The sequence below is a fragment of the Pipra filicauda genome, unplaced genomic scaffold (assembly GCF_003945595.2).
Source record: "Pipra filicauda isolate LSUMZ 115617 unplaced genomic scaffold, ASM394559v2 scaffold13_size5146498_pilon, whole genome shotgun sequence".
NCBI classification, from domain to species: Eukaryota; Metazoa; Chordata; class Aves; order Passeriformes; family Pipridae; genus Pipra; species Pipra filicauda.
In genome coordinates this window covers 2375519-2395031 of record NW_024103874.1, presented here as the reverse complement: position 1 = coordinate 2395031, position 19513 = coordinate 2375519, and the positions used below count along the sequence as shown (strand labels likewise).

At 45.1% G+C, this 19513-nt stretch overlaps 1 protein-coding gene across 1 annotated transcript in view; it reads right to left on the bottom strand.

Annotated features, from left to right (window-relative positions):
- GNAS (GNAS complex locus) overlaps positions 1-19513 on the bottom strand; it is a 140515-nt gene that overhangs the window by 81590 nt on the left and 39412 nt on the right. Inside the window, exon 2 of the mRNA XM_027710656.2 lies at positions 4531-4603. Within this exon, the coding sequence (XP_027566457.1) occupies positions 4531-4603 (73 nt within the window). The remainder of the gene's footprint in view (positions 1-4530; positions 4604-19513) is intronic.

Genomic DNA, 19513 nt, shown 5'->3' with positions numbered 1-19513 from the left:
ATACGTACGAGGAAAAGATTAGAAACCATCAATGACTACCTTTCCTTCCTCACAAACTACTAAATCTAGGTGAGAAAAGGGAAAATGTTCGAAGCCTGTAAGAGGGTGACTTGGTTTTATAACTTTCCTACCAAGAGAAAGTAATTTTTAAAAGCACAAGAGAAATGCAAATATACTTATCATCTAAGTCCTGAAAATAAAGCTATTCATCTCTGCTTCTGCCTTCATCAATCATGCCTTCAGATTTGATAAATATACAAACTCCTATTCAACATTTCAACATACTTGTTAAAGAAAGTGTCAACATTATACAACCTTGTTTGGGAAATTGAGGCTGAGAAGCATTACCTGAAATTCCCTATAACCTCGAGACTTCCTGAATTCTAAATATTATCCAAACTTACTAATCACAAAGGCACATTCCCCATATTTGTCAATCTTTGTAGTGGATTTCGTAAGTCACATTTCAACCATTTATTTCTATTTAAGTACTTCTGCTTGTCCCAGTTTTTCCCATGACACTTCAGAATTGTCTCTCGGCTGTGCCAATTCCCGCTTTCTAAAGTCGTGCATGACAATGACCCTCTTCTTAGAGTCTGTCAGCCAAAGCCACAGTAATCACTGAGGGGAAAGATGACTTAAAAAAATTGAAAGTAAGTGAAAGGCCATCGTAGAAGCAGAGAAGCCCTTCCTCGAGATACCAACTCTTTTCTGTGTTTTTTCCTCTTCAGCCTGAGCAACACATTTAATTCTTCCAACTATGTTCCTTACTATTCCTGTCCTCCCTTTCCCGTTTTCAGTCCTTTCCTGTTCATAAAGATTGCCATCTGAACAGCCAAAAAGAGAGGGTTTTAGCTCCATTTTATCCGTGGACACTCACAAAACACTGTATGCAATTGCAGAGATCTAATCCTCTGGAACAGCCTCATGAAAAGACAGCTGAAGTGTAGAGGAGGGAGGAAAGGAAAGGAAGGGAAGTCACAGGCTTCCTGCTATTAAAAGCCAAATTTAAACCCTTTCTACATGAGAAGGGCCTCTGTTGTTGGCTGTCGTGCGAAGAGTAGAAAATTTGGTTGATACGGCGTCGTCATTATGCTTAAAAGGCAGCTCTTCCACATTAAAGATGAGAACACTGGAAGAATATAGGGGGGAAGCCACACTCCCATTGTTTATGGAATTGCTGTAGGAAGAGGTCGGAGGACAGCACGGCCACCTGAAGCCACTCTGCAGGAGCTGGAAGGGGGCTAAGCCCTTCCAAAACTCTCCATCCAGAGAAGCCTGTGCTGCAGAGTGTGCCTTGCCCCTCCAATATTCTTACTCTGCTTCCCACACATCACCTTCACAACAGGGATAGAAAAAAAAAGAAATACATTTCTGTCTCTAACTCAACTACAGATCATGAAAGGAACACAGAAAAAAATTGAACAGTCTTTGCTGTAGTTAACTTGCCTAGAACTTTAACCACCTTCACATTCAATTTAGCTTTAACTATTCAGCACATTAATTACCTGGAACACTTGATTCCATACAGTTCCTCAAATAATTAATTAGCTAAAGAGATTGAGGATTGAAGTCCCAGAGGAAATTCTTCTAGTTTTGTAGACTACACAGATTTCACCTTGTTAAAGCTACAATTCACCTAAATGCACACAACAACTGTCCCTTCAACTATTTAGGGGCAGAATCCTAAAACCAAAATAAATAAAATCCCTTCACACCCACTGAAGTAGGCCAGCATTTTTAGCACTGGGTATCCTGCCTAGTCACCTGAAAGAAGTAACACTTCTTTTGAGTAACACTAAATAAAAAAACTTCTGATTCCTTTGTTAGTAGCACACTAGACATTTTTCCCAACAGGTATCCTCTTTCTGCCACTGACAACAATTGTCACGGGACAACCAAACCAAAGGCAAACAAGTTTTAGACAGGATTTTAAAACTGGATTTCTCCCAGCGCACCAATAAGCTTCTCCAACAGGAATAATTCAAAACTACAGTTATGTCCATTACACCAACATTAAAAAAAGTCTCCTCATCTCCAGCACAGCACAGTTTTCACCAGCACTCTGCTGTTATTCATGGCATCAGCTGTGGTGTTGTACGCAAACATACTTATGCTCCAGAAAGACTGATCAGGACATCAAGAGAGTAATGCTTTACTTTTCCTACCCTTCCAAAAAAACTCCATGCTATCTCTCTCATTAACTGAATCCCACATCATTTTTCCACAAGGTAAGCAGGATAAAAAGGGAATGAATCCAGCAAAACGGGTAACAGGGAAAGCAGGCCAACATAGGGAGCAGTCAGTTACTTGGAAGAAAATACAAGTTACTTAAGGACACGTGTGTAACTTGCAAGAATTTCAAAAGACTGGAAAACAGCCTTCTCTCCCCTGTAAAGTGTATGTTATGATCTTCTGATTGTTTTTGGCAATAGAAACCTAAAATGATGCATTATAACTTATTTCTTGTACATCTTAGAACACTGGAAAAGAGCCTTTTCCCCCCTGTAAAGTGTATGTTATGATCTAGTGATTGCTTTTGGCAATAGAAACCTAAAATGATGTATCATAACTTAATTCCTGTACATTTTAAATACACCACTTCTTTATTTGATTCTTTATGTACCTCAGCATTCCAATACGTAGGACCCACAAAAGGACAAGCACAAAGGACTCACTTGCAAGAGTGAGTCACTTTGCAAGACCAAACGCCTTGGGTGGGTGGACAATCCATGATTCCTGAGCTGGAGGGACCTTCCCTGCAATTCCTGCGTGGCTCCCGCACCGGGATCCGCTCTGTGATTGGCAGCAGGGCTGTGCTGGCACAGGGCTGCTCCGTAATCCAAATCCCTTGCTATGAGAAGGCAGAAGCCAGCAGAGCCTCCTGAGGCCAAATTTGCCATGTTGCCCTGGATTCCAGCTGCACGCTCAGCTCTGCCCAAACCCACCACGCACGGCGAGACACTCGAGGAACGCACCAGTGCTGCGAATCCCAGCGTGTCCCAGCCCCTCTCCGGCTCTGCAGGCTTTGTCTGAGGGTCTCTGGGCTCCCAGATTCACAGAAATTTGGGCTTGCAGCTTGCAGGGTTCAGAAGGTTATCTACCCCTGTAACACACCATTCATTACCCAGCATCATTATCTCTTTTAAGAGCATCCATGTGCTTCGGGAACTTAGAACTGTGTTGGTTAAAGGGACTGATGTTTTCAAACGCACCAGGGATCCTCCACTTGCACTTTCATTTACTTTTTACTTAGTACCCAGTGTTGAAAGCTGCTACATCCAAGTCAACTCATGCAAATCTTTTAAGTCACACAGGTCTTTTAAGAGGTCTTTAATAACAAGAGCAGCCAAAATGACGGCGATAACTCAGCAGTAACAGGATGCAGGACTAGGCACTTATGGAAAAGTTATTGGGGAAAAAGAAAATATTCCCTACAAAGGGGAGCTTAAAACATGTAGCACAGAATGTAATATATTATGAATCAGTCTGAACTTTCATTCAAAAGACCATGTACCTTATTCTGAATTAGCATTTGGTGGTTAGGAAAAAGTACTGTCCAGGCTCCTCGGCTAAACTTTTAGCTCAGACATTCTTACTCAATAATTAACTACTGGAAGACTAGTGAAGGCTTTATCTTCCCAAAAAGGCAGGATTAACAAAATAGATGATACCACTAAAAGCTGGAGGATGACAATACAAAACTGCTACGCTTGACAACAAGCAAGACAAAATCAGAAATATAATCTATTAAAAAAAATTTAAAAATTAAAATTAAACACAGAGAATAAGCTTTGAAATTTCAACACTTTCATTCAATTAGAATTAATTTAGCAGGTTTGGGAATACACACACAGATGCTTGCAGGCATAAACTAACATGCAGAAGAATCTCTTACTGTCTAGCAAGGTTAGACAAAAAGTTAGCAAACACAAATCCTTCTCAGATGAAAAAAACTGATAATCCATTTTTCCTATCTTAATGCCATTCTTCTCCTCACAACTATCAAATAACTGAACAGATACGAAGTGTAAAAAGTAAAAGCTTTTAGAAACATAATTTAACATAAACATCTGGACAAACAAATACAGCAGAATCCCCAAAATTCATAGCAGGGTTTCATTTCGTGAGGAGACCGAAACTAAAGCCTTACTTATTCTAAATAAAGAAAATTGCACTTATTTTGTACACTGACACAAGGCATGTTTTCAGCAATATGAATCAATGTGCTATAGCTGAGGTAAATCAGTGTCAGCCATGTTGTGAAAGAAACTGCAGTTAACAAACACACAAAACTTAAGCTATGCCTTTGATATAAGTAATTTTATACTGCTGGATCTCACTATTGATTGGTGCTTGACTTCTTCAACTGAATGCCTATTAATCTAATTTAAAAATGTACATCCAAATTCTAGAGACAGTGAAACAGCAGCAAGAAGAAAACACACCAAGCTATAAAGCAGCAGCACTGACTCTGGGCAGTGCACAGGCGGAAGGTACGCTGTGAAGTGAAAAAGCAAATGTACTTACTCAGCATTAAATCCATTCACGTGCAAGATCCTCATCTGTTTGACTATTGTGCTTTTACCGGATTCACCAGCACCTAGAAAATGAAAGTAAATCAATTTCAGAAGGAAGCATGAGTGATTAAGGGACACACTAAAATTTTTTTCTTCAGGGTAAAATCGAGAAAGTTGGTTTTCTCAGTGCAAGAGTGAAAAGTGAAAGAAATAATTGCCACTGGAAACTTCAGTTGTAGCTAAAAATAAATGCCCAGCTCAAGTCATGTGTCAGATCTGAATCTTGGATCATTTCACTGTCCATTTTTCCAGTGTCAACGTTAAAAGCAGACTGCAGTATTTGGAAAGAAAAAGGACAACTTCAACATTTTATAGAGAAGAAAACAGGGTACGTCACAACCTAGTTGCCTTGTCACTACTATCTGACAGAGGGAAAGACTGACTGAAGTCCCTATTAAACCAAAGCATTTTTGTTAGATCCTTAAAGTATTTTAAGTTTGGCTGCGGTTTATCATCACCCAGTCGAAGACCGTAACTTAAATCACAAGAAGTAAAATACGTGGATACTCGCATCTGAAAAAGGAAGGCATCCCTTTAAGCCTCCACCCACAAGGCTACAAAAACCTCCTTCTCCTACTTGTGTCTTGTAAGCAACCTCCCACCCTCTCTACATGTTCCAAAATCAACCCTATAGCACAACGAGACGCAAAGACCACCTTCTGTGGCTGCCTGCTCCAAAGAGCCCCCCCCCGCAGCTCTCCCCTGCTTCCCCCATATACCTGCAGTACAGAAACCCCCACTCCACTTTACTCCAGTTTCCACAAGTGGATGGATGCTATTTCTGCTGAGCTGCTCGGATGCCAGTGCACAGGGCAGCCCATCTGCCTATAGTACCCGTTTTTCCAGGCACGCTGAACAACTCCAACAGCAGCATTTAATTGAGCTGCTCCACGCTGCCAGATCGGCAGCTTTCTATATAAAGCAAACACAGTTTTTGCAAGAGTACTAGCACAACCTGGCAAAATTTAGAAAGATTTCCCCTTAGCATCTCCTGGCTACTCCTTTACTCCTCTCATTGGCCTGTGTCTCAACAACAGGAACCGTACATCTGTGGCAGAACGGGCAGGGAGGTACAGTTTGTATTTATAGGATGTCAGGCCTCTGCTAGCACACACTGACAGCACAAGCCTCCATTTTGAGCCTCATGTTCAAAACTGTATTTTAGCAGTTATATTTCAAAGTTCATTTTCTGACAAACACATTTCCCCCTCTGCTTTCTTCCTCCCTTTCCTTCTCCCCCGTGAATTCCCAACAGTCCTGCTCTGCTCTCCATAAAACCTGTTTGCATGTTTTGCCACTTTAATACCAGAGCCTTACTCCTTTTTCCTCTCCTTGCTCACTGATGTTTTCTAAGCATTTAGAGAGTTTTTATCTACAACTCTTTATGCAAGTGCCACTTCTCCCCTAAACTACTATTCTGTAACATACACCTTCTGTCTCTTCAGACAGACCGCACCAGGCAATAAACACAGGTGGCAAAACTGATCAAGAACTAGCATCTCGAGTTAAGATAGAGAGACTGGGTCTTCTTCACAACTAAGAATTATCCAGGAACAGCAGTATTTCCTATAGTCATATTTCCATTTAAAAAAATAATTAACAACTAAATTTCAGCTGTAACTCTAAATCACATATTTATAAGCACTGGGAGCCAAAATCTTTACTTCACTTAGGCCAAGAATGGGGCTAGATAGTTGTTGCATTTGCTATAAACACATACGGTTTGGTATTGACACACCTGGGTTCTCTGGATCAGATACAACACCAGGGAACCAAAACGAAGTATTACATCTACATAAGTCTATTTCTGTATTTGGCTGCTCGTTAAGGCCATATTCTTACCAACAATTACACACACATTTAACTTCACCACCAAGGAGAGTTCCATTAATTTCAGTGAGACTGCTCGTGGCAGCGGGACAAGCACGTGTACAGCGGCGGGGCCTACAAGGAGCAGCATAAACCTGCTAGAATATTCAGCAGCTCTTCTTTGTTGCTACTTGAATATGATTTGAAAAGATTAAGAATACTTTCAAAGCGCTTGGCTTTCTATTTCATGTGTCTTATAAAGGAAACATAACATAATAATAGGGACGGGAACTGTTATATTTATTTTTTTACTAGTGAGTCTGTGTTACAGACTATCCACAATTCATGACAGAAACTGTAACAGCTGAACTACTACTTTAAAACATACACACACAGATGACCTTACTGCCATCACTAAACACACACAAATTTTTATTTAGAAGTATCTAAATCATTTTTCAGCCACCAAACCCGAAAATAAATAAATAAAAAAAATCCAAACAAAAAAATCCCTACAAACAAAAAAAAACAGGAAGAAAATCCAGGCAAGCCCATCATGTTTCTGTTTGCTGAAATTTTGCCTCTACACGAAAGCAACCCATCTGATGACAAATGATTTCTACATATCTACATAACGTTCAGCCTGAAATCTGGAAGTCCAAGACATTCCCCGAGAGCTGAAGTCAAAATTATCCTGTTAAAAGACTTCTGCTGGAGCCCTGGCAGGCTCAGTGCTGCAGGTGCTGCTGTAGCCCCAGTCTCTCTCCATTTATGTTAAGTCTCTTTCTTCAAATGACTATTTGAAAGATGTTACTGGTGAAAGTACACTTCCAAATTCACAGCCTTCAAAAAAAAAAAATAAAAATCTTTTTTTTTCCCCTTCAACGAAGGTTTTTTCACCCCAGAACTGAGTCAGCTCGGCGAGGCCTACCCTGTGCTCCACGCTACAGCCCTGCAGAACGTGCACAGGCGGTCCCTCGGCGTGACCAAAACAACCCACGGCTCGTAACTGCATCCGAGCTTAAAACACTACTCCAAAATACGCTGAAATAACGAGCCCGACAAAACATTTCCTTGCTCCCCCTTATAGCGATTTTTGGATCTTTCCTTTCCTTGGGAAGCCACAACCTGCGTTTCTAAATATATCCCGGGAAAAAAAAAAACACGGGCAGGTAACGCAGAGGAGCGGCTGGAATCGCACCTGGAGCCGGGCTGTGCCGGCGCTCCAAGCGCGGTACCTCAATTCCTGGTGCGACAGCGCGGGGGGACGAGCCCTGCGGGGCCGGGGCTGTGCCCGCCCGGCCCTGCGCCGCTGCCCGGCCCCAGCGCGGCCGCGCTTCCCTCCGGGACAGACATCCTCCCTCCGTTTCCCCCAAACGATTCCCCGACTTCCTCCCTTCCTCTTCCTCCTCCTCTCCCCGGCCTGGCCGCACGTCCCTCGGCACCCCGAGCCGCGGCGAAAAGGGGAGCGGTGTCCGGCCCTGCCGCGCTCCGCTCGCCCGCGGCCGCTGTCACTGCCCTGCCCTGTTTATCTCCCGGGCTCCCCGCGGGCCCCTCGCCGCGGCATCCCCGGCCCCCTGCCCGCGCCCGCCCGAGGCCCCGCTGCCCGCCCCGCCGCTCCCGTACCTGCCCCGGCCCCTCCCGCGGCGCCCCGGGTGGTGCCCGAGCCCTCCCCGCCGCTCCCCGGGCGCCCCCGGCCCCGCCGCCCCGGGCGCTGTAGCGGATCCCCGCGGCCCCGGGTGGGCCCCACCTCTGCCCCGGCCTCCCCGTGCCCGGGCTGGGGCCGGCGCCCCGGCGGGGAGGGCACGGCCCCCGGCCCCGCTGCCCGCGGCCCCTTACCCAGCAGGAGGAGCCGGTGCGTGGCCCTATAGACCTGCTTGTCCTTCTGCAGCTGCTTCTCGATCTTCTTGTTGGCCTCCCGCTGCGCCTTCTCCTCGTTGCGCTGATCCTCCGTCTTGCTGTTCCCTAAACAGCCCATCTTGGGGAGGGGAAGGCAGGGACGCGGGGCGAGGGGACGGGAGGCGGCCGGGGCTGCCGGGGGGAGGGAGGGAGGGAGGGAGGCACTCCCGGGCTCCCTTCTTCTTCCTCCTCCTCCTCCTCCTCCTCCCCCCCTACTCGCTGCTGTGGCGGCCGCTGCCCAGAGCCAGAGACATGGAGAGCGCCGAGCCCGGAGCCAGCCGAGGGGGGGCCGATAGCGATGACTTTGCTGCCGCTCCGCCGGGCCTCCTCCCCGGCAGCTGCAGCTGCCTCTCCTCCCCCGCCCCCCGCCGATCCCCTCGGCGCACCTTTCCCGGGGGGTGCGGAGCGATCCGCGGGGATCTCCGCGCCCCGGCCGGGCCGCCGGCTCCTCTAGAGGCAGCACAAATGCCCCCCCCCGCGCCGCACGCACAGGAACAAATCCAGCTTCAGTGCCACCCCCAAAAAAATAATAATCCTCTTTAGATCCAAAGGCACGGGCTCCAGGCGCGGAAACCTCCCCAAATCTCGGCGGGGAGGATCGGGAAACGTCTCTTCCTCGCCTCTCCCCCCGCGCCGCGGGGGTCACGCAGCCCCGGTCCCTTCCCTCGCCGGCCGCCGCAGCTCCTCGCCCTCCGGCCGCGGGTCCTTCCTCCCGCACCGGGGCGGGGGGGTCCAATCCAAACCCCCCCCCTTTTTTTTTTTTTCCTTTTTTTTTTCCTCTCTTCCTTGCTGCTGCTCTTTTTTCAATGCGGTTTCCAGGCGGCTGACTCCTCTCGGCGACAAAAAAAAAAAAAAAAAGGCAAAAAAAAAAGGCAAAAAAAAAAAAAAAAAAAAAAAAAGGCAAAAAGCCCGTTTGGTCTGTGCGCCCCGAGCAGAACCTGTCCCTTACGGGCGGATTTTTCCTCGTCTTATTTCTCCTGCTCTCTCCCGCATTTCTTTCTTTCTTTTTTTTTTTTTCCCTCCTTTTTTTTTTTTTTTTTTTTTCCCCTTCCCCTATTGAGCGGCTCCGCGGCGGCGGAGCGCGGGGTGGGGCGAGCGGGCCCACACTGCACGCCGGGAGCGAGCGGGGCCGCTCACATGATGCCCGCGTCACCCCGCGCCGCCGCCGGCGCCCTCTTCGAACCGGCCCCGCCGCTGCCCCGCAACCCCCGGCGGGACCCGCCGCCCCCCGCGGCCAGCGCGCACTTCGGGATGAAACAGCCCCTAAAACGCCGGGAGTTGGGCTTGGAGTTAGTAGAGTTGTGAATAAAGTGTTAAGGGAGTCGTGCCCCCGCGGCGCTTAGTGGTACACTTGAAAATAATTAATGTAGGAGTTGTGGGACTGAACGGTTTGGTTTGTGGCGGGTTTTTGGGTAAACGCGCTTCCCGGGCGCGGGGCAGCTCCCTCGCACCCCGCGATCCGCCGGGTTTGTGGAGTCCCTGCGAAGCCTGGTGAGGGGCTGCCCATCCTTGCCTGTCCCTGTGCATCCCCGTCCATCCCCACCCGTCCCAGTCTTGTCCATCCCTGCCTGTCCCTGTCCATCCCATCCCTGTCTGTCCCAGCCCTATCCATCCCTGCCCATCCATCCCATCCCAGCTGTGTCCATTCCTGCCTGTCCCAGGCTTATCCATCCCTGCCTGTCCCTGTCCATCCCTACCCAGTCCATCCCATCCCTGTCTGTCCCAGCCCTATCTATCCCAGCCCATCCATCCCATCCCAGCCGTGTCCATTCCTGCCTGTCCCAGCCTTATCCATCTCTGCCTGTCGCTGCCCATCCATCCCTGCCTGTCCTGTCCATCTCTGTCCATCCCAGTTGGGACAGGGGCCTCATGGTACCAGGGGATGCTGTGTGCAGTGGTGGAGTACAACTGGATGCACACACTTGCTCCTCTGTATGAATTTACCAGCTGTCTATCTCCATTTTCTTTTCTAAAATGTTTTGGAAACCTCGTTACAAAAATTACACAACTTATCAGCTACACCTGGAAAACAAAGGTTGGCACTTTGCTCTTCCTATAAGTCAGTTCCCTAAAATACACAGGTATTTTTTTTCTCTGTAACCCTCCCTCTGAGATTAGTGAAATGTCCTTAACTATACAAATATTATTTAACCTTTTTGCAAAATTCAATTATCTACAACACTGTTCCCACGAACACACCTTCTTACATCACCCAGTTACTATATTTAGAAATATCTACAGTAAAATAATTATGTGAATAGAGCAAACAACTAGGAGGTCACAGTTAATGTCATCAAATACACCTGTGGAGCTGCCCTTGATGAAAGAGGGGTGGACCTCAAGAAACAAGGAACATCACAACCACATCGTGGTCTTTGAGGAGTTATTGGCACTTTCAGTCTACTTTTAAATGCCAGAGCTTTGGGATACAGAGAGTTTGAAAGTTCTGGAGTTACTGGAGAGACTCTTACCAATGTGTCCAGGTGTTGTTTGAGGCAGTTTCAGAAAGTCGTAGAGAGACTTGGCTCAGCAATGCCCAGACTCATCTGAAGCAAAGATCATAATAATTCCTTGTATCTTTTATAGGTCTTTTATTTATTTGTATAGTTTCCCTGTAATACGCAATAATCAAGTATATTTTAACCGTGGAGTTTACAAGGCATAAAAAGGAGTCAATAAAGCAGAATTCAGACTGAAAATTATAAAACCTCATAGTTTTTTTTTACGGTTTCAGGTATGAAGAGAATGCAGAAATGCCAGTATCTGCCACCTCACACAGCAGGGAAAATCTGCCCCAACCTCCAGGCTTTGGTGGGTCCCAGCTGGGGAGAAGGGAGCCCAAACGTCAATACACACAAACAAGACAAAAATCATTGCTGGAGATATACAAAAGGCTAAAATCTGGGTTAGTGACTTTAGAGCAGGGAAATGGGAGTAGTAAATATGCCCAAGCATCCACGGACAAGGGAGTCATGGCTGTGTAAATGCTGTTGTCCAGCAGTGCACACCCACCCCTTCCCAAACACAACCCGGACAGGCTCTGCGAGGTTAAACTCCAACAGGAATCGCTGCCCTCCTGCTGCACATACCCTGTCCTCTGTCTCTGGGCTGAACAAAGCATGAGGTAGCTGAAAAGGAAAAACACACTCAGCTAATTCACAAAGCTTCCAGTTACTTACAACAGAATTAAGAATTAGCTCCTTGTACTACAAGTGTTATTAAAGTGTGAAAGTGTCAAAAGCTACAGAAAACAAAAGGAGAATTCCCAAATTGTGAAACCTATCAGCAATTACAGACTTTTTTGTCTTTCTGAAATATGACAGGACAAAAGACTTAAGGCACCACCCGTACTTCGCAAACCCACTGAACTGCCAGTTTTTTCAGTGCTGTCCTGATTAGGAGCACATCGTTTGGAAAGTGAGCATACCAACACATTAGCTGTTCTCACTCTTTTTTATTTGTTTAAATAACATAATGCTGCTAATGTGTCTTTAGAGTAAATTGTGTTTCTTATTGAAACTAGTTCCATTAGCTTCCATCTTGTAAAAATGAACTTCAGTTTCCAAGAACTTCAGTTTCACAAGACTCCTTATATCAGAAGGGTAAGTGTAGGAAAAATCTGACCTTAATTCACCATAAAATTAAAACTTACTTCTGAAGAACCTACAGTCTTAGGAACAAACAATTCAAAGATAAAATAACTATATGTATGGGCATAGTGACCCTGTGATAAAAGTCTAACTAACTAAGAATTGAAAATATGGTATTAAAGGACACTGCTTTATACGCAGATCAGATGCCCATCTTACCCCCACAGCTTTCCTCCAAACCCTCCAGGTGACAAACACCCTTACTGCAAACAATGCACATTTGTTAGTGAGCTGAAGGCACTGAGCGCTTTGGACGCCTCCAGAAAAGAAGAAATAGTTAATTAGTTTTCAGTGGGACAGTTGTGCAGCTCCTAATGGGCTCTCGCTGTCCACAGTGAGCATGACCTCGTAAACTTTTGGCTGTGGACTGTGGGGGTGGAGTTGTGACCAAACCAATGTGCTCACTTGGAGGAGAAGACTCAGACGACATCTCGCTCGAGCATCCCTTAGCAACTGGACTGAAATGGCACTGCAGCTTCCGAGGAGGTGTCAGACTTCCTTGCCACGGGAATAGCCTGTATTCCAGCTCCTACCACGGCTGAGGAGACATGGCAGAGAGGACAAAATCTGCGGCTCAAAAAGTAGAAGCGACAGTGGTGATCTAATTGTACAATTTCCTTTGTTCCTGTTTGTAGGAAATAGCCTGTTTTCAGCAAGGACACGGAGCTCAATTAACCTGGAGGACACATGAAGCAAACAGTTCTTACAGCAACACCTTTATCTCTGATTTACTTTAGACTCTTTCCACTTGAAAACCTAGACTGTAAACTTTGTAACATTCCTCTCTATGATTATCAGGATGAACCAAAAGAGAGCTGGAGGCTTGCGTGTATGAAAAGAAAAGCAACAGAAAAATACTCTCTGATTTAAAGCTATCAAGGAGTAGATCAGTGAACAATAAACTCTGGGTCACTTCACCACAAACCTGAAAATGCAGCTACACATCTCAGTTATCTCCTCTCCCTAGTCCTCACACCTGTGAGACTGTTCTACTCCCAGGAGTTTGGGTCAGAGCTGCTTATCATGTCAAGGTGAACTTGCAAGGGGAAGACAGTTTAATCTTTTTTCCCTGAGAAGCTGCAACCCTATAACTCCCCCACAGCTGAATATATACACCCTGCCTTCTTTTAAAAAAATAATAAAGATGTATGCATTCTTCTCCACTCTGTGATTCAACTGAAATTTATTATATTTAGGTACCTTAGTAAGAAATTAAGATTTTAGGGGTGAACTTTTTCTTTTCTTCCTGCTTTACTCAAGAGATTTAAAGTACCAGGAAAATATAAACAGTGAATAAATTCATATTAGAAAGGTGCAGAAGAAGTTCCCCCTGTGCATAGCATCTCTGAGGATTAAAATCTTACACAGAAACAAGAAGTAGCTGTGAATTTTTGTTAAGGAGCCTACATTACCCCATGCTTCATTATGCTGTCCTACAAATTCACAGTGCCATGGCTGTGCAGTTGGAAGTGACTTCTCTCTTTTAAAAGCAGGGATTAACTCCGGGACAGATTGACTCTTTCAGTTAAAGGGCAATTTTTAATAGCACACACTGTATATTTTTGTGTACGGATACCTCTCTGGTTTGAAGTTAGTAAATTTTTTTAACTTTAGAAATACAGAACTGAGCGTTTTCATCCTGGTATGGGAGCTGAATATCAAACCTATCAATCTCAGTGTATTTAATACCCACTAAACTTAGTCTTTTAGTTAGTTATAGATAAGGATTAATTAAGGTTCTGATTTAGACTTAGATCATTGGGGTTTTTTTCATCTAAAAAAGCCTCTTGCAGTGACTCAGGTCTGCTGCTCACATTTTCCTTAGATGGAGCCATCCTTCAGGAGCTATCATCCTGAAAATCCTTTGGACTCTTGGAAGAACAAAACTTGGTGATAAAAAGGGAGACGGTTTCAAAGTCTTCAAATTACCCTTTGACCTGCTGAACAAGGAACCCTTGAGTAATCTCAAACCCGTTTAAAGGAGAAACAAACACATTAAAGCCAAACAATAATCTAAAAAGGAAAACCAAAGCAAACAGATAGGAATTGGAGCAAGAATTCACTGTGGGGTTTTTTCATCTGTTTCCTTTGTGGGGGCCAGAACAAAAATCACTTTAAAAAGCATTCAAAGGTAAACAAGGTAGGAAATGCAGCCATTACCAATCAAACCCTGGGAGGGCAAAGCAGGATCATCACGTGGAAGGACAAGTTTGTCTGTCATACGGGAAGGAATGAGCCCATCCGAGTGCAATGAAACGAGCTTTGCCAGCGAGGAATCAATGCACCACCAATGTATTCAATAAAGAACAAACACAAAACACTTAACTACAGATACTCCAAAACAAACAGAATGAAAAGGAGATACTTCCCTCTCTGGCAAAGAAGAGGAATTTTTCCGTACAGAAATTCTAAACTTGAGAGGGATTTTTGTTTTGTTTTTAAATAAAAACAAGCCCAAAGTCTACTAATAGAATTAACCAAGACTTTCCTTTAAACCAAAGGAAAAAAAAAAACCTCGCCTCCCTCCTTTCACTTCGAGGCTTTTCCTCAGAAACATTACAAGAGACTTTAAGAAACCCATGGAATTATGGAAATAACACACTGAGTGGGAGCTTTTCACCTAGTAGCTTTTCTTATTTTCTTGCAGTTTTTTTTCTTCATATTCTTTCTCACTCCTCATGCATTCTGCACTGCACTTTATATAAAAAAAAACCCAAAACAAAAAACTCTTATGTAACAGAAGTAGCAGCACATCCTAACTCTCCACATAACACATATGGAATGCCGACTAAAAAAAAAGTTGGAACAAGTCTTTTCTCAGATTTAGTTTCCGTATTTGTCAACATTCGCTGCCGATCTACCCCTGACTGCAAACTTTTTTATAAAGCATTATTCTGCTTTAATCCCTGTTCCATCTGGGTCACAAAGCCCAGGGAGGCAGGAGTAGCAGAGGCTGTGTTTTCAAAATACTGGTTAGAGTTAGTTCCTGCAAAGAAGCACGAAACTCCCAAGCCTTTCTCCGGCCTCGGGGGTCAGCAGAGGAGAGGAGGCTCCTGGCTTCACCTCCCCAGCACACAGGGCAGCCCAGCACCAGCCACAGTTCCCACTGTGGGAGCTAGGACTGAGCCTAGCTTAGGCTCAGCCTGACCCAGCCTGACTCCAGGAGCACGGTGAACCATCCCTCCATGCCAATATTATTTATTACTGACACTGCATTCTCATTTTATGGTTCATAACAGGAAAGGGAATAAGAGGATTGTTAAAATAGTTCTTGCTAAGTTGCCACACAGGTTTTAATGTGCTGTAAACATTCCTCTCCTTCTTTTACATATTTTTAAATAGAATGACGTTCAGGCTTTCATGCTCAAAATAACTTTACATTTTAGTGCTAGCAAACCACAATACTCTCAATAGCAGGAGCTGTTATTAGACACGATCTGCAAGGAAAAACAAGACTCTGATTTTGCTCCTCTGTCTCTGCACTGCAAAAGGCCTGAAAGTGTTCACTTTGAAAAAGGGTATTTTCTCCCATCTTTTTCTTCAGATGAAAAAATGTTAAGCCTAGATCCTAAGATTACGTGCTGACACAGTTATAGAATAGGGGTCTTTTCTACCCTGTTTTTCCTGGAACAATCGGTCTGTCTGGCAAACTAACAGCACCACTGCTTCATAAGTGCCTTGATGCTAATTTAGAGTGCCCCACACGCCCTAGGGCAGTTGCAGAATTTAGACCCTTTTACAGTGAAATAAGTCTTTCTGGTGAGTTTTTTTTCATGCCTCTTAGATTTTCGAAACGTATATAAACCAACTGATTGTCTCCAAGTCTTTAGGTGCACAGTGAAAGGTTTCCCTTGTTGCTCTATCTCAGACAAAGCCAGGAAAGACATCCATGGCCAGGGCTCTGGGAAGCAGGCAGGGGTCAGGGTCTGGACCCAGCTCCAGCCCTAGGCTGGGTCAGAACCTGTGATCCAACACCGGATTTTGCCTCTGCCACATTAAAACCAGCAGAGGTGAAGGATTATCCCCTCCTGCAGACCCAGCTGGGAGATGCTCAGCCTTGTCTGAACACTCACAAACTGCCAACAGAGACGAGATGAGCGTGGGGATCAAACAGGGGAACAGGATCCAGGAGACCAGATCTACCACAGATGGTTCAATCCAGCAACAGCCACCGATCTGTGCGTGACCTTGGACGAGCCACTTACCCTTTCTGTGCCTCTTTGTCCAACTATCCTTTATCTGCCTCTCTCATACAGGTTTGCTGTTTGCTTCCGACATGTCTGCACAGCATTGAGAACCAAGGGGCCCTGATCTCACTGCTGACCTTTAAGCTCTTCTGCTGCATATATCATCATAAAATAATTATTCAAAAAGGAAGAAGCCTTTTTTTTTTAATAGTCTGTCTTCCTTTTCTTAACACCTCTTTAACTCAGACATTTTCAGCAACATTCGATGAAAAAATTAGTCTCTATTTAAAATCTTAACACCGGTTTTTCTTAAATGAAAACTCTGAGAAAGCTGCTAGTATTCTGTCAAGTCCTTCTCCTGCAGGCCCTCCAGCAAAACCAGGGAAAGCTAGAACCAGCATGCTTGCTACATTCGAAGTACCAGACAAAGACACTTTTTATTTTGGAAATAGAAAAAAAAAAAAATAAAATGCCTGCACACTTCTCAGTCGTTCTTTGTCCACCACGAAGCACCCAACAGGACAGAAACCCTGTGCCGTGTTCTTTCGCAGGTCACCTCCCGGTTTGCTTTATGCTCTGTGGTGTTACAACAACGAATTTGTTTTTCCACTGCTCCCTTGTCTAACTCTGACCCGTCCGCTCCTGAAGCAATCGGCCTTTTACAGCTTCGAACGCGCTGTGTAAACACAGAGCGAGGGCGGCGCAGCCCCTGCTGCTCTGAGTGCCCTCCACCCAGACCTGAACCAGCCCTGGGGACTGGACCTGCTTCCCGGGTGTCCCCCCAGAGTCCCCAAAATCTCAGTGTGAACCACTGTACCGCAGCCCATGGCGAGCCCCCTCCCCTCTGCTCAGTGGGACCACAGCCATGTCAGCGAAGCCCTCGGAACATCCAAGAATCCGGGGATGCTGCAGGGGCCAGGGGATTCAGTGGCTTTGAGCCACCACCTCTGCAGCTCCTCAGCCACCTCATAAACAAGAAGAGTGACTGGTAACCTCAGCCACAGCCCTGGGGGGACAGCACAGGGATCCCTGTCCCCTCCTGCCTGTCCTGTGGGGTATCTGGAAGATGCCAGATCCCCCGGCCCCGGCAGCCCGGGGCTGAAGGCAGGGCCCTCCTGCGTGGCTGCACTTCACACCCTATATATAAAATACACAGCCCTACAGTCAGCCTGAAAAATTCCTTCTATGAATCGCTGTTACTGAGGGATATATATACTAACTCCATACATGTGAGAGTTAAGGAAGATTTATCCAAGGAACTACTTCCAGAGGAAGTGCTGGGCAGCCACATTATTTGTTTTATTTAAAATGATTTCAGGCTCGATAATGTCTCTTTATCAAAACTACACATGTGCTGAGCATGCACAGTGCTGTGTGTTGTGAGGCAGACAGGAAGGGGTGGATTTAATTTATTTCTTTATTATGAATATCGTGGTGCTGTAAGGAGAATCCTGGCCGACAGCGTGAAATAAAGCCAAACTTTCAGAGGATATTTTGGGGGCTGAAGTTCCTGCGCTGCCTTTTCAAACTCAGTTTTAAATTCTTTATTCCTAATCCTCTGTTCTGCCTGGACCATCTCATGAATGGACATGTATATTATTACAAAGCTGAGCAAGTATCTCATAACATTTGCCATTAATATTCTTTTGAAAGAAAAATGGAGTTTCAGTTTCCTGGTTTTCCTTCCCTGGAGTGAGGAAACTAGTGAAGGAGTTTATAAATTCACAAATCTGGCAGGCAAAAGGGACCGAGGCAATTGTGACACACCAAAATAGTTCTCCATCAAAATGATAACCCTGTTTTATTTTGCATACATCGTCTTGGCTGTAAGGTTTGTTTATATTTCTTTGGTATCATACCCTCCATGGTGGATCAAAGCACTCCTGTTGTTGGAGACACTCTGTACCCAGCTGAACAACAATGGCCCAAAGCAGAAACAGAACCACCACGACCAGCACAGACCATCTCCACACTTTCAGCCTAGAAATAAGAAGAATTAATTCTTCTCTACCCTAAAAGCTGGTTTGGAGGGAAGAAAGGGGAGTAGAGAGAATGGACTTCAGATTCTCCATGGCCCAGTGTGGGCTGTATCAGCCTAATCAGAGGGAAGGCATGAAGAGCTGACAAGTGTAGGGACAGTGACCAAATCTAAGACACACAAGCTACGAGATCAAACTGTGCAGTAACAACTTGAAGGAATGCTCTTTTTCAGTGACCTGTATATGCTTAGTAGTATCTAAGAGTAAAGTTAAAAAGGCTAAGAAATTCTTTGCCTAAGGATGAATAAAGGATTTCCTGTTACCAGAGAGTTGAAACAGATTATCTTATGAAATTAAGAACATAAAATGCTGAAGCAGTGCTTACACTAACCAAGAAAATGGACTGCAGGATCTCACTGCCCCAAAGAGTGTCCTCGAGGAGGTGTCTTTAGAGAAGCATCAGTGTGAAACCTATAAACAGGAGAAAACAACCCACATGAGAGGTGGCAGAAGGACATGGATTCACTGGCTGGACCCAAACACTCCAAACCAGTCTGCAAGCAGAGAAGGTGGGACAAGACGTGACAGTAATAACCAAACATGGTTTGAGACCTCCTGCCCTAGTAACAAATAATTGTTATACTCTCTTAATATCTGAGTAAGAATTTATTGCATCAAGTTCTCAAGTCTAGACAGATACACTTCATGAATGAATCACTACTGACTGCCTTGGAAGACCCGAGCTGAAGAGCACTCCATGGTGTAAAGCCACCATCTGGACACATCAACACTTAGGGAACAATTTTCTGGAGACGGTTCTTTCGGTACATTTCTGTAGGGTAGGTTGGCTGTGAGAAACTCTGGTTTTCCAGTAGTATCCTCACAGGACTAATCAGAAAGCAGTATAGGCTTAGCAAAGGAACCTCTTAAACACAGAGACCCACGTCTTCAAAAATACCCCAACTCCCCCTCAAAAAAAACCCCCAACAATAAAAAAGCTAACAAAAACACGTAAGCCAGGAAAAATACAAGTAAAAAACCAAACAGGATTGAATTCACCTCTTAGCCTGATTATGCTTTTTCTAGCAGCAATGAGTCTACCTCATCCCTCTTTAGAATGTTTTGCTTCCTTGTGAGGTAGGGCCTCTTTCCTAAATAATTGGAACCCCTCTTCTGTCCCTTTGCTTTGGCTTCAAAGGTTCTTATTTTTGTTCCTTTCCAGAACTGCTACTCAGTTTCTCTGCAAAATGGTCACTGTCTTATGGAATTCTTTTCCTCAGTTATTCTGAATGATTCCTAGCTTTCTCATTTGTCCTCTTGGAGGTGCTCCTCTCCTTGGCAAGGACATAGGGCATCTCCAACATGGGCCTGGATTTTAATTTAGCACAGATGCTACAGCACAGGGCGAA